Consider the following 13,494-nt stretch of genomic DNA (forward strand, 5'->3'; position numbering starts at 1 on the left):
CCAAGGTCTAGGATTCATCTGGAAGAAGTGCATGGGGCTGTGAAGATGGTGGTCAAGAATTATAACTGTGATATCAAGGAGCTTCCCAATCAGAGATGCCATCAGAGAGTGGTGGCTTCCACATTGGAAAGACAAAACCACTTTTTTTTTTCTTGAAGGTTTCAAGGAGAGCTATTGGGATGTCTGTGTAATGGGTAAATTAATATGATAAGGAAGGAAATCACCACTTTTAGGCCAGAACAATCCAGCTCTGGTGAAAACTAGGTTGATATCAAAACCAGGTGACTACTAGCACTTTTTGTCAGTGCTGCTTCTTTTTGCTGCCCAGCTGCAGTACAGCACAGCACAGAGTAAGAGAAGTCCCCTGTTAGCAAAAGTCCTTTCTCAACAGGTTGGATACAATGGCATCATGGGCTCTAGATTGTTAATTTCTGTCATGAAGTGCACACAAACTGATAAGGTCAAAATGAAATATTTTGGTACTGTTTGGTTCGTGAAAGAAAAAAAAAATCCCAATCTGGGGATTGGGAAAGGTTATTTTTAAATTTCTCCCATGATGGGATCATAGTTTCTGGGCATGGGAACATCCAATGAAGAGAGCAAATTTCAAACACCATAAATCTTCTAGCTGCTGGACTCCAACCAACCCCTGTTCCAAGTGGGAGCTGCCAATACAGTAAGTTAGCATGGAAGCTGAAGCACAGAGACACATATTGTCACATCAGGCTCTGGCATCTCAGATTCAGGTCAAGAGAGATAAGGTCCATGAATGAGTCTCTGATCCCTTGATGCTCCTTGTGGAGCCTGCCTGACATAGGCTGTACATGGGATGAGGCTGCATGGGGATATATGCTTCATGTGGCACCTATGCCACGCTAGCCCTGTGTGCTAGAGTTGGGGTTTGCCTGGATTGGGCTCATTGACCCATGCTACACACAGAATCCAGTGTGCACAGTCAGCTTTACGTGCGCCCCACTGGGCAGTTTTTACTGTGTACACATTTAGTCCTAGCTTTAGCAAGAACTAAATGAATGCGCAGTACCACCTGTGTCCACCTTCAGGCCCTGGAGGAGCAGATGAGGGAACTCCAGGAGGTGGTGACCAAGCTAAGGGGGATCAGGGAGGATGAGGCTGTGATTGATGGGTACATCCATTCCTTACTTCTCCAGATACCTACGGGTGAAACCCCACGAGAGGAATATACAGCAGGGGAGTGGACGACTGTCACCTCTGGACCCGGGCAACAGGACCTGGCGTCTGCTTCCCCAATGCATCTGGGGAACAGGTACGGGGCCCTGGCAGCCTAGGTAGAGGAGACAGAGGAGGAACATTCTCCAATAGAGGAGGCAGCGGAGGAACGTTCTCCAGCAGAGAAGGATACAGAGGAGGTGATTCCTGCAACCACCGCCAGGAAGACTGGGGGACCACTGCCCAGGCAGAAGAAACGCCGAGTTATTTTAGTGGGTGACTCAATTCTGAGGGGCACGGAAGGGCCGATCTGCCAAACAGATCTCATGATGAGAGAGGTCTCCTGCATGCCTGAAGTTAAGATTAGTGACATCACTGCAAGGGTTCCTTAACTCATCAAGCCCTCCGACTACTACCCCATGGTTCTTGTCCATGTGGGCACTAATGATGTGGCTGGGAGGAGTCCTGACTGCATTATGAAGGACTTCCGTGAGCTGGGGGTCAGGCTCAGGAAGTCAGGGGCACAGGTGCTATTCTCCTCCATCCTTCCAGTTGGCAGCAGCCGAAAGCGCCAGGATGCCTGCATCAGGGAAGTCAACTGGCGGCTCCAGAGATGGTGTCTTCAGGAGGGATTCAGATTCTGCATCCACGACCAGCACTTCCAGGGAGAAGGCTTCCTAGGATGGGACAATTTTAATCTCTCTCCTAGAGGTAAGCATCTGTTCTCCCACAGGTTGGCTGATTTCCTCCAAAGAGCTTTAAAGTAGGTTCAACGGGGGATGGGGAACTGGTGGTTGATGAGAACCCAGGGTTGGAAAGCCACAAACAAGGCACTGGACCTAACCAGGTCAGCACTAAGGGGAACACACACCATCAAGGCAAAGGGACACCAACAGCATCCACTGGGGAACTAAAATATCTTTACACAAATGACAGAAGTATGAGGAACAAGCAAGAGGAACTCGCGCTCCTGCTTGCCAGCACACAGTATGACGTAGTTGACTCAACTGAAGCATGGTGGGATTCTACAAATGACTGGGTGGTAGGCATTGAGGGCTACAGGTTGTATAGATGAGACAGAGCGGGGAAAAAGGCGGGGGTATAGCTCTCTATGTTAAGGAGCAGTTCACATCTGCCGTCATCAAGGCAGGAGTGGAGGAGGGGAATACTGAGGCATTGTGGGTCAGGATCCAGGCAGGGCCAGGGGAAAAGGACTTGGTAGTGGGGGTCTACTACAGACCTCCTCACAGGATAATGAGCTAGATGAGGTATTCCCCAAGCAGCTTTCAGATGCCATACAGGCGAGGGAGGCAGTGGTCACAGGGGACCTAAATTACCAGGACATCTGCTGGGAAGAACAGGCGGCCAAAACAAGCCTCTCAAGGAAGTTCTTACACTGTGTGCAGGACCTCCACCTAACCCAGATGGTGTCCACTCCCACCAGGGGTAGCTCCTTGCTAGACCTGGTTTTAGCAACATGGGATGATCTCATGGGGGACCTGCGGATACACAATAACCTGGGTGATAGTGACCACCACTTGGTAGAGTTCACTATCCAGTGAAGGGTGAATAAAATAACCAGTGATGCTAAAGTTTTAGACTTCAGAAGGGCCAAATTTAGTAAACTTAGGAACCTAGTTAGTGAGGTGGCCGAACTCAAGAGCATCGGGCTAAACGGGGTCCAAGAGGGTTGGAAGTTTCTCAAGGGAGCGATCCTTGGGGTACAAAAGGAGTCTATCCCCTTATACAGGAAAGGGCCTAAGGGGATAAAAAAGCCCCCTTGGCTTAACAGGGAGCTTAAGGAAAGACTGGGGGCAAAGAAAGATATATAGGCAGTGGAAGCAGGGGGCAGGCACCAAGGAGGCATACAGCACCCTGGAGCACTATTGCAGGGAGTCAGGCAGGCCAAGGCAGGACTGGAGCTTAGGCTGGCTACAACAATCAAGGACAATAAAAAGTCCTTCTACAGATACATAGTGAGCAAAAGGAAGGTGCAGAGTAGCATAGGACCCCTGCAGGACAAATCAGGTCAGTTGGTGGTTGACGCAGACAAAAAGGCAGAGCTCTTCAATGATTTCTTCACTTCAGTATTCCTTAATACTGACCAAGACAATCTCCCCACTTGGAGCATAAACAGATATCCAAAAGGCACCAGACCACCAAAGGTTAGCACTGACTTTGTTAAAGAGCACTTGGAAGGGCTGGATGGGTACAAGTCAGCCGGCCCAGATGACCTCCATCCACGGGTGCTGAAGGAATTGGCCAGTGTCATAGCTGAGCCGCTGGTATGGCTGTTTGAGCTCTGAGGGTGCTCTGGCCAGGTCCCTGAGGACTGGAAAAAAGCCAACATGGTTCCCATTTCTAAGAAGGGGAGAAGGGATGAGCCGGATAACTTTAGGCCAGTCAGTCTTACCTCTATCCCTGGGAAAATACTAGAAAAAATAATCAAAGAGCGTATTTGTGGAGGCCCATCAGGGGAAACGATGCTGAAAGGAAACCAGCATAGGTTCGTCACAGGTAGATCCTGCCTGACAAACCTTATAGCCTTTTATGATCACGTTGATGTTATCTACCTGGATTTTAGGAAGGCCTTCAACACATTTTCACATCCTATTCTCATAGGGAAGCTAATGGGCTGTGGAGTGGATGCTTACATGGTCAGGTGGGTGGCCAACTGGCTTAGGGGCCAGACCCAAAGAGCGGTGGTTGACGGGTCATTCTCGGCCTTTAAGGAGGTGGGCAGTGGTGTCCCACAGGGTTTGGTCCTTGGACGGTGTTATTTAATATCTTCATCAGTGATTTGGATGAGGGTGTGGTGAGCACCGTCTCCAAGTTCACGGATGATACTAAATTATGGGGCAAAGTGAATACATCAGAGGGCAGGGAGCAGTTACAGGCAGACCTGGACAGGTTGGATCAATGGGCGGAATTAAATAGGATGCAATTCAACAAAGATACATGTAAGGTACTCCACCTAGGAAGAAGGACTCCTCAGCACACCTACAGATTGGGGGATGTCCTCCTCAGCAGCTCAGAGGCTGAGAGAAATCTTGGAGTCATAGCTGGCTCCAAGATGAACATGAGCCGGCAGTGCAATGAGGCCATCAACAAAGCCAATCACACCTTGTGACTTATTAGCAGATGCATGACCAACAGATCGAGGGAGGTGATGCTCCCCCTCTATGCAGCACTGGTCAGGCCACAGTTGGAGTACTGTGTCCAGTTTTGGGCGCCGCACTTCAAGAGGGACATGGAGAATCTGGAGAGGGTTCAGAGGAGGCCACTCACATGATTAGTGGTCTCCGTGAAAGACCCTACGAGGAGAGGATGAGAGATCTGGATCTTTTCAGTCTATACAAAAGAAAGTTTAGGGGTGACCTTGTAGCCAACTATAAATTTATCAGGGGAGAACAGAAGGGTATTGGGGATGCGCTGTGTACCACAGTGCCCCAGGGAGTAACTAGGAATAATGGGTACAAACTAGTGGAGAGTAGATTTAGGTTACACATTAGGAAGACATTTTTTACACTAAGGGTGGCCAGAGTCTGGAATGGGCTTCCAAGAGAGGTGGTCCTATCACATACCTTGGAGGTCTTCAAGAAGAGGCTTGACAATCACTTGGCTGGGGTCATCTGACCTTGGTCCTATTCCCTGCCAGGGGCAAGGGGTTGGACACGATGATCCATTGGGTCCCTTTTGACTCTATAATCTATGAATGTACCTTCCAGGACTGCGCAGTCCCGAATGCGCATGGGTCATTTCAAACCCTACTACACAGTAGCAATGAGGTAATGCTCAGTAGCTCATTGGTACTGCACAGTAGCGTCGGCATCATGGTTAGTGCCCGCCAATGCTATGTTGCCACAGCGATGAACAACATCACCATAGCTCATTGCTACAGTGACCTAGCATCTCATATAGACACACCTAGCCTGCTGCAAATGTCACATGCCATGAATGATGCATGCCCCTGGAAGCTGGCAGGGCACGGCAACAGCAGCAGTTGGGGTTCTCCCGCAGGTAGGCATGGTAATGTCAGCAGTGGAGGGAGGGGTGGGAGGGAGTGGTGAGCATCAACAGGCAGTCAACAACCACCCACAGACACCACCAGCTGTGTTGGCAGTGGCCAACAGCGATCAGCAACCATCCACAGATGCCATCGGCAGTGTTGGCAGCATGTCGGGGGGGGGGGTGCACTGGGAAGTGGCAAATGTTCACACATGCCAGTGCTGCTTTTTTCCGGGGGTGCACCACCAGTCTCAGGGAGTGCACATGCACCCACGTACACCCACTACGTATCACCGATGCCACAAGCAGTACACACCCCCAGTGACCTGCTGTGAATAACATGTGCCGCAGGCTGGCCCCTCACATCTTATGTTGTGCACAGTGCTGGGGCCAGGTTGTGTTGTGTGCGGTGTGCAGGGCAAGAGCTGTACACGTGGTGCAAGCACCAGATGTAGCCAGTCCACAAATCACGTTGCATGCACTGCCTCCACTAGACCACCCCTGTGGGGTTAATCTGGCAGATGGGGTCCTTCTGTGTATGACATCCCTGGGCTTAAGGGAAGCTGATGGTGTAAGAAATGAGGGGAGCTGGGACCTGGGATGTATACGACTCAAGGGAAAATGGTCAGAGGGGCTGTCATATTCATGACAGTAGATACAGATCCAGGACCCTACTAATGATTGCTGAGCTAATATTTTGTCAATGTGATGTCTTGCTACGGAGCTTGTTTGTCTGAGTTATGGAATATATTAATTATATTTAAAGTAATTTTTTTTGCACCTTACAACCTGACTTTTATTCTCAGGTTATTTTCTCATGCAAAACTACATAGGAACTAACCCAAATGCAACTTGGTGCCTCCCTGCATGCTAAGGTGCCCGGGATGGCTAACTGGGACAAGAGAGCCAGATAGAGAAGCTCAGGGCCTTCTCGGAGATCCCATGACTTGTGTTGCGAGGGAGATTAAACCAGAGCACAGCTCTGTTGTTCTGCTAACATCTGTACAGCTCAGACTGTTTACATCTGGGCTTTCCTTCTGAGCTGTGCAGGACTCCAGGGAATGAGTCCCATGAGCCTTTGGAAGAAAACTACTGAAAAATTGCCGTCTTGCTTCACTCCTTTTCTACAAGATGGGGTTGAGGTCAGCTGCGCACCCAGAAACCTGGTTGGATCTACTCCAGTCGTTCAGTGACAGAGGGAGCAGAGAAAGACCTCTGAGTTATCTGTGCTTTTGGGGATCTAGACTAGTGGTTGGTGCAGAGGAGATCTGAGAGATCAACAGGACAAGAGCAAAGGATCTCGGCAGGGGAAGCCTGAATGACACAAGAGATAAGGAAACATCCACAAAAACAATTTCAGTGAGTTTGCTGCATTGGTAATGTGTTCTCTCTTAGTAAGATGAAGAGGAGATTTTAAAACATTAAAAGTTGGAAAACCTGGCTACACAAATCATACTGTATTTTATGTATGATAGACTCAAACCTACAAGAGTGAATTAAGACATTTTCAAGGTTTTTGCTATTAATTCAGATAATGTTATAAAACATATTGGGAGTGGGGTGGGAAGAGGGGAGGGGTGAGATTGGGACCTCTAAGAAATTAATCTTTTTTATATAATATCTTTTATTTCACATATATTTGTTTCCAGTATACATTTTCTAGGTGAGATCTATTGAAAACAATAGACTTTCAGATTTAAAGCAAAGAAAAAAAATCCTCAGTTGTGACTAAGCTAGCATTTCCTTCATTTTCCAAATGAAATATCAAAATAATGTATTTTATGTAGGATCTTGCCAGGGAAAAATAATTTATTAAAATCGAATTTTCCATGGGGCAAAAAATGGAATATTTCCATTCTTAGCATGAAATTTGGAGACATTATTAATGGGAATATCAAAGCCACTGAGTTTGTTACTCTCCTCCTTACCATGGCCCTTGTTTTATTATACCCAGGACTTGCACAGTGCCCTGGGAAGGAAGATGCCCAACTGCACCACTGTAACCGAGTTCCTCCTCCTGGGCTTCTCTGACACTCGGGAGCTGCAGATCTTACACTTTGTCATCTTTCTTGCAGCATACCTGGCAGCGCTGGTGGGGAACCTCCTTGTTATCACTGTTGTAACTATGGACCATCACCTCCAGAGCCCCATGTACTGTTTTTTGGTAAATTTCTCCATCCTTGACCTTGGCTCCATCTCAGTGACCATGCCCAAATCCATTTTTAACTCTTTATTGAACACCAGGCAGATATCCTATGCTGGATGTGTGTCCCAGGTCTTTCTCTTCTCACTTTACTGTGCAGCTGATGTTGCCTTCCTTACCATCATGGCATATGACCGGTACATTGCCATCTGCAAGCCACTGCATTATGAGATAATAATAAACAGGACAGCCTGTATCTGGATGGCTGCCTGTGCTTGGGCTGCTGGTGTCATCTACTCTGCACTGCACACGGGGAACACCTTTAGTCTACCCTTCTGCCACTCTAATACCATCAACCAGTTCTTCTGTGAAATACCCCAGCTGCTCAAGCTTTCCTGCTCTGATGCATACTGTAGAGAGCTGGCAGCTCTTGCCTTCAGTGTGTGTTTAGCTTTAGGCTGTTTTGTTTTCATCATTGTGTCGTATGTTCAGATCTTCACCGCAGTTTGGAGAATCCCCTCGGAGCAGGGCCGGCAGAAAGCCTTCTCCACCTGCATTCCTCACCTTATCGTGGTCTCCCTGTTTCTTTCCACTGGTGGCATTGCCTACTTGAAGCCCATCTCTGACTCCCCGTCCCCTGTGGATCTCCTGGCAGCTGTTCTGTATTCTGTGGTGCCTCCATTGATGAATCCAGTCATCTACAGCATGAGGAACAAGGAGATCCAAGCTGCCCTGAGGAAACTGCTCCACAGGCTGATCATCTCCAGGAACAATATGTCCATCTTTCTTTCATGACTTTCCTTTTTGTATATTTTTCTTTTCTAATTTACACATGAAATTAGGGTTTGATTGTTTTTTTCATAGTATTGTGTGAATCTTACATATTAAAAATGAAGGTGGTGGGTTAATTCTTTAACTTTGTAAGGTCAAAGACTTGGCTTTTATCATTTTGGTTGACACTTTTGAAGTGGGAAAGTAATGTTTCATGCATCAATTTTACTGTCTTTGCACCATCTAAAATATATCCCCCAATTGCAAGATAATGAAGAATTAAAGTCTTTTGTTTACTAATTGGTGTAATCAATTATTCGGATGACAGAATATATAGGCAAATCTCCAGATGATGTGAAACTGGAATGAAGTGCAAGCACTTTAGGGGACAGGGATAGAGTTCAGTTGGATGCGGATAGATTGGGAAGCTGGGCTTGAAACAATAAGACGAAGGCCAAGAAACAAATGCAAGTTGCTGCACATAGGGGAGCATAATCAAAAGCACAAATACAGCTTGAGTATAAATGCCTGGGTGGTATCATTGTTGAAAAGGTGGATCCCAGACTCAACATGAACCAGCAAGCTTACTAAGATGTAAAACATAGGAGGTGATAGTACCACTCCACATGGTGCTAGTTTGGCTTCACCTAGACTACTGTGTGAATTTCTGGGCTTCACACTTTAAGAAGGAATATGAAGAAGTTAAAAAAGTTCAGAGATAGGTGACAAAAATGATAAATGATTGGAAGACAAGCCATGTTAAGGAGAGATGGAGAGAACTAGGCATATTTAACTTGCAGAAAAGGTAATTAAAAGGCAGATCATAGCAGTCTTGAAAAAGCTGAAAAACTGCCATGAAGAAGAGGGTGAACAATTGTTCTCCCTTGTTGAATAGGGAAGGACTTCAGGCTTCATATGACAGTGAAGTAGATTTAGATTAGATTTCAGGGGGAAAAGCACCCTTGTTTCTAGATCAGTGAGGATGGGGAGTACACTGCCCAGGGACATTGTGGAGTTTCCTTCATTTCAGGTTTTCAAGATGAGCATAGTCATCGGTCATGGATGATTTAGGAATAACAGTCTTGCATTTGTGTAGGGGATGGACCACATGATCCTTGAGGCCCCTTGTAACCCTAAGAATTTATTAAGATTATCATTGTAATAGCATCATGACTATATAGTAGATTAAAACAGTCAACTGCACGTGAATGGACAATGAGACAGTCGGATTACTCCATGTCTTATTACACAATCTCTTTTATTTTCTTTTTCCTTTTGGAGGGTAGACAGACAGATGGTACTGGTCCTCCTAGTCATTCATGCATGTGTGAACAGCTGGAACTCAAGTTGACGTGACTAAGGTTTTGTGAACTTCTCCGGTTATACTAACACAGCACTTTCCAAAGAAAAAGTGTTTTAAGGGAAATTTCCTGATCAGCTTTGCTACTCATCACATTAAACTTGGGGAATTAGCCCATATATTAACTACCGTCATTAAGTTTTGAACACAGCTATATTCTATCTAAACCTCGGTACGGCAAAGTGCTTCCTCTTTCCATATGACAACATGCTTCCTTGCCCATATCTCCCAAGTCATCTTTTTTTCCTTCAGGCTCTGACTGCAAGATTTCAGGGCAAGGATGAGAACTACACACATTAGGAAGCTCAGTCAGTTTGGGCCCACAGTAAGCATGAAACAAGCCTTTTTTGCACTAGAAGGAAGAGGATACCCAAGGAGAACATTCATGTAGATTTGGTTATGTCAACATTCTTATTTCTGATACAGAAACAGGGTTTTTTTGTTTTTGTTTTCAAATGGCAAAAGGAATGGTTCAAGGCTGAGGACAGCATACCATTGAAGAGCAGATTCTCATTGATCTGTATGTTAGAGCACATCATTTTCCACCAAAGCCTTGAGGTCCGGTGTTCAGAGGCTAGGATGTTGAAAAGTACTCTAGCATTGTCGGGTGCCTAACTACATTTGACTGGTTTGGAAACAGCCATCTCATTAACTCCCAGCCTGGATACTGTGTTTTGATTACAGTAAAGGAGGGTTACCATATCACTGGGACAAAAAATTGAGGGCCATAGTTATCTGGTCACCACTGCTTAAACAAGTTGATGCTTTAAAAAAAAAAAAAATAATAACCCGAAAGTAAGTTAGGTGCTTACTTTAAATGAGCTTGAAGGTCTCAAACTCACTTGCCTGTTTCAAAATATTCATAGGATCCTAGGACTGGAAGGGAGAGTATTGCTTCCTCCAATGCTTTCATCCTAATACAACAACACTGTTCCTTGGGTGCATCTGTTCATGAAATTAGCACAGCCGAATGAACTCCATCACAGTTCTTGCTGGAGTTTCTTGTTCCTGGGTGCAGAATTAGAGTAGATGGCATTAGATTAGCGATTTGCTTGCAGTCATCCTAGGCAGTGGGGGGCCACAGACAACAGGGGGTGAGGTGTGGGGGACCTGTCCATGATTCCTGTGTGGAGACCAGGGTTACAGTCCAGCTCGATGGTGCTGGCTTGGGGTGATGTCTTGTGCCGGGGGTGGGAGGGTGGGAAGAAGGGGGGCTGGGAGGATGTTAAGCACTGTCTGGACCAGGGAGAGGGGAGACATGAGGGTGTATATGTTGTTTAGCTTCTTACCCCCCCCCCACTGGGTATAAGTACACAGTGTGTAGCCGCCAGCCATTCCCTGCCTTGTTCAAGTGCCATGCAGTACAAGGTGTATGTGTTGTCCAGCTTCTTACCCCCTCGCATCTTCTCCCTGCAGTTCCGCTGCTGCTAGCCTCACTCTTGGGCATAAGGTGTCAGAGGGCCTAGGATCCCAAGATCCATGCAGCTGGGAGCTGTCCCCCACTTCAGGACAGTTCCTGCATCTCTCCAAAACGCAGGCCTGACCCCTATACCCCCTGCCATCCCAGGGCTGGCACTGGGGAAGCCTGCAGCTTCCTCTGGCTGCTGCAGCAGGGCAAAGCAGGGCAGGTAGGTTGGAACAGCCCTGCACTCTGGGAGCAGATTTGCTCCTGTTGCAGGTGCACATGTATACACATACCCAGGTGCAGGTTAGTGGCCTGATAGTTTTTACCATGCAAAAATATTTTGCCATATTTTTTTCTGAACTGCACCTGCCCAGGTGTGTAACAGCTGCACAGCTCACTGGGCTGCAAGCTCAGTTGACGTGCCGTGTTTGGTACCTTCTACAGAAAGTCTGCAAAATACTGCACTGGGTGCCATGGCTTTTCCAATCAGGAAAATACACTATGAACTGTGCATGCTTTTTATTGGACCATTTACCATCTAATCAGAGCCCTCACTGCAAACTGAGGGCTCTGATTGGCTGTGCTTGTGCTTTAAAGCACCCATAATGTGGGAAAGGAGGAGAAGAGGATCGAATTCCAGCTTTAAGAGAGAGAGGGGCAGAGCTGCAGCCCCCCAGCCCCCCACTGGAACGGGCACTGAGACTTGCTCTGGGATCTGACATCAGGACAAGGAAGAGCCTGTATAGGACCAACAGGAGCTAATCTCCTCACCAAGCATGGAGCTGTGCAGCTTCTAGACACAGGTGTCCCCAGGAGAAGAGGGAAAGGGAATGGCCAGTCTCAGCTGGTAGGCTGTTTGGGAGCTGCCAGGTCAGTCCCCCACAGGCATCGGTGACTGGTGCCACCTTAGTCAGGGGAGGAACATTCCCCCCCCAGTGACCTGTCAGTCATTGCATGGGGTGGGGGTCCCCTCGCAGCCAATATTGCTAACTGGGTGGGTGTTCCCCCACAGCCAATGGCATTGACTGGGAAGCAGCTCCTGGAAGTGGCCACAGTGCTCCCAGAAGTAGCCACGGTGCTTCATTCAGTGCTCCCACTCCCTGGCTGGCACTCACAGGGCATGCACTGGCGCTCCTGCCTGCCCGTCATCTAAGCGGGGAGCACGCCCTGTCAGGGGTTGCACCCCTACGCATCGCCACTGCCTGCAGGAGGGAGGCCAGTCTGAGCCAGAAGGGCTCAGGGCTGCAGGAACAAAGGACCTGCCAGGGGAGGGGAACCCCTGTGCCAGACTGTGAGCACAGTGAGGAGACATTTAACCCTGTAGCATTTGCAGGCATTTTATTTACAGAAGAGATAAGAGGAAACCTTTCACCTGTACCATCTGCCCAGAGGTTTGGTGCCCCGGCCAGCCTGATGGAGAGGGTTCAGAGCCTCAAGAATGACAGGCACTGTGTTCACACCATCTAGTGGCGGATCCTAGCAATAACTGTGTTGATATTTATTACAATGAGAGGGGAGGTTTAATTCTAAAAGGAAACTGTTGGTGTTTTTTTTACCAAAAGGATATGACCAGGTGAGTGTAATCAGTGTGGGAGTCTACTTTAAGGGAACAAACCCCTGTGTTAGAATGATTCAGTTATGACTACATTGCTAGATTGTATTCAAATGATTGGTTTTATTATTCTCTATTGATAATATATATATGTATTTATGCTTTTTTTTATTAATCTCTTTCTCTTCCTGTATATAGTGATACATATAATAAAGAAAGGCATCTGTTCATTGGGCTTGGAGTAAATGCGTGATTGGGCTTGGAGTAAATGCGTGGGCGGTGAGTGTGAGGGCCACTCCCCTCCCAGGGACACCCTGATCAGCAGATCTGCCTGAGGGAGGTCCCAGGGCTACTAGCACTTTAAGGATCTCAAATCTGGCATATCACCTGGCCTAGTTCACTGGCAAAGGTTACAGTAGTATCAGGCTACTGCAAAGTAACACCACATAAAGGAGTTTGCTGGTGCTACTGAGTAGTAACTGTGGTTTCTGCACATTTATTTAATACTTAACTTATACAAGTACTAAATAAACATGCAGTAACCACTGTGCAGTAGTGTCTTGTGTAAATGCATCCACTGAGCCCTTTTTTTTTTTTAATGCACAGTAGCCTTGAGGTTAACCTACACTTAAAAAAAAAAAAAAAAAGCCCTGCACTTACTGGATGCTGCAGCAGCTGCAGTAGCCTCTTGGGGCTCATGGCAGAGCTACCCCGCCCCCCCCCAGTGTAGGGTAGTGGGGGGTAGTGGGGATCACTCCCTGCCTGGCAGGAGCCCATGAGTATGTGGCGTTTTGATTTTTTATTTTTATTTTTTAAGGTGCCAGGACCATGGGACAGGTGGGGCGGCCACTGACGAGGCTGGGAGAGCAGGCTGGGGATCGGGCCTGTTCAATTTGATTCAGGACAGTGATTTGATTCACTGAATAGAATCATTGTCCCCAGAATTGTCTGAATCCGAATCCAAAGCAAATCCTAGCCACTTCACACAGGCTTACCGCAGATGATCGATATCCTGGCCCAGAAGTGGGAAACAATAGATAAAAGATGATCAAACTAAAGAATCAAAA

General features: G+C 47.2%; 1 protein-coding gene across 1 annotated transcript in view; it reads left to right on the top strand.

The window, feature by feature from the left end:
* Window positions 1–7,177: 7,177 nt before the first annotated feature.
* Window positions 7,178–13,494, top strand: part of LOC132245556 (olfactory receptor 14A16-like) — a 33,074-nt gene continuing 26,757 nt past the window's right edge. The window contains exon 1 of the mRNA XM_059718146.1: window positions 7,178–8,091. Within this exon, the coding sequence (XP_059574129.1) occupies window positions 7,178–8,091 (914 nt within the window). The remainder of the gene's footprint in view (window positions 8,092–13,494) is intronic.

This window comes from Alligator mississippiensis, chromosome 15 (genome assembly GCF_030867095.1).
Source record: "Alligator mississippiensis isolate rAllMis1 chromosome 15, rAllMis1, whole genome shotgun sequence".
Taxonomy (NCBI): domain Eukaryota; kingdom Metazoa; phylum Chordata; order Crocodylia; family Alligatoridae; genus Alligator; species Alligator mississippiensis.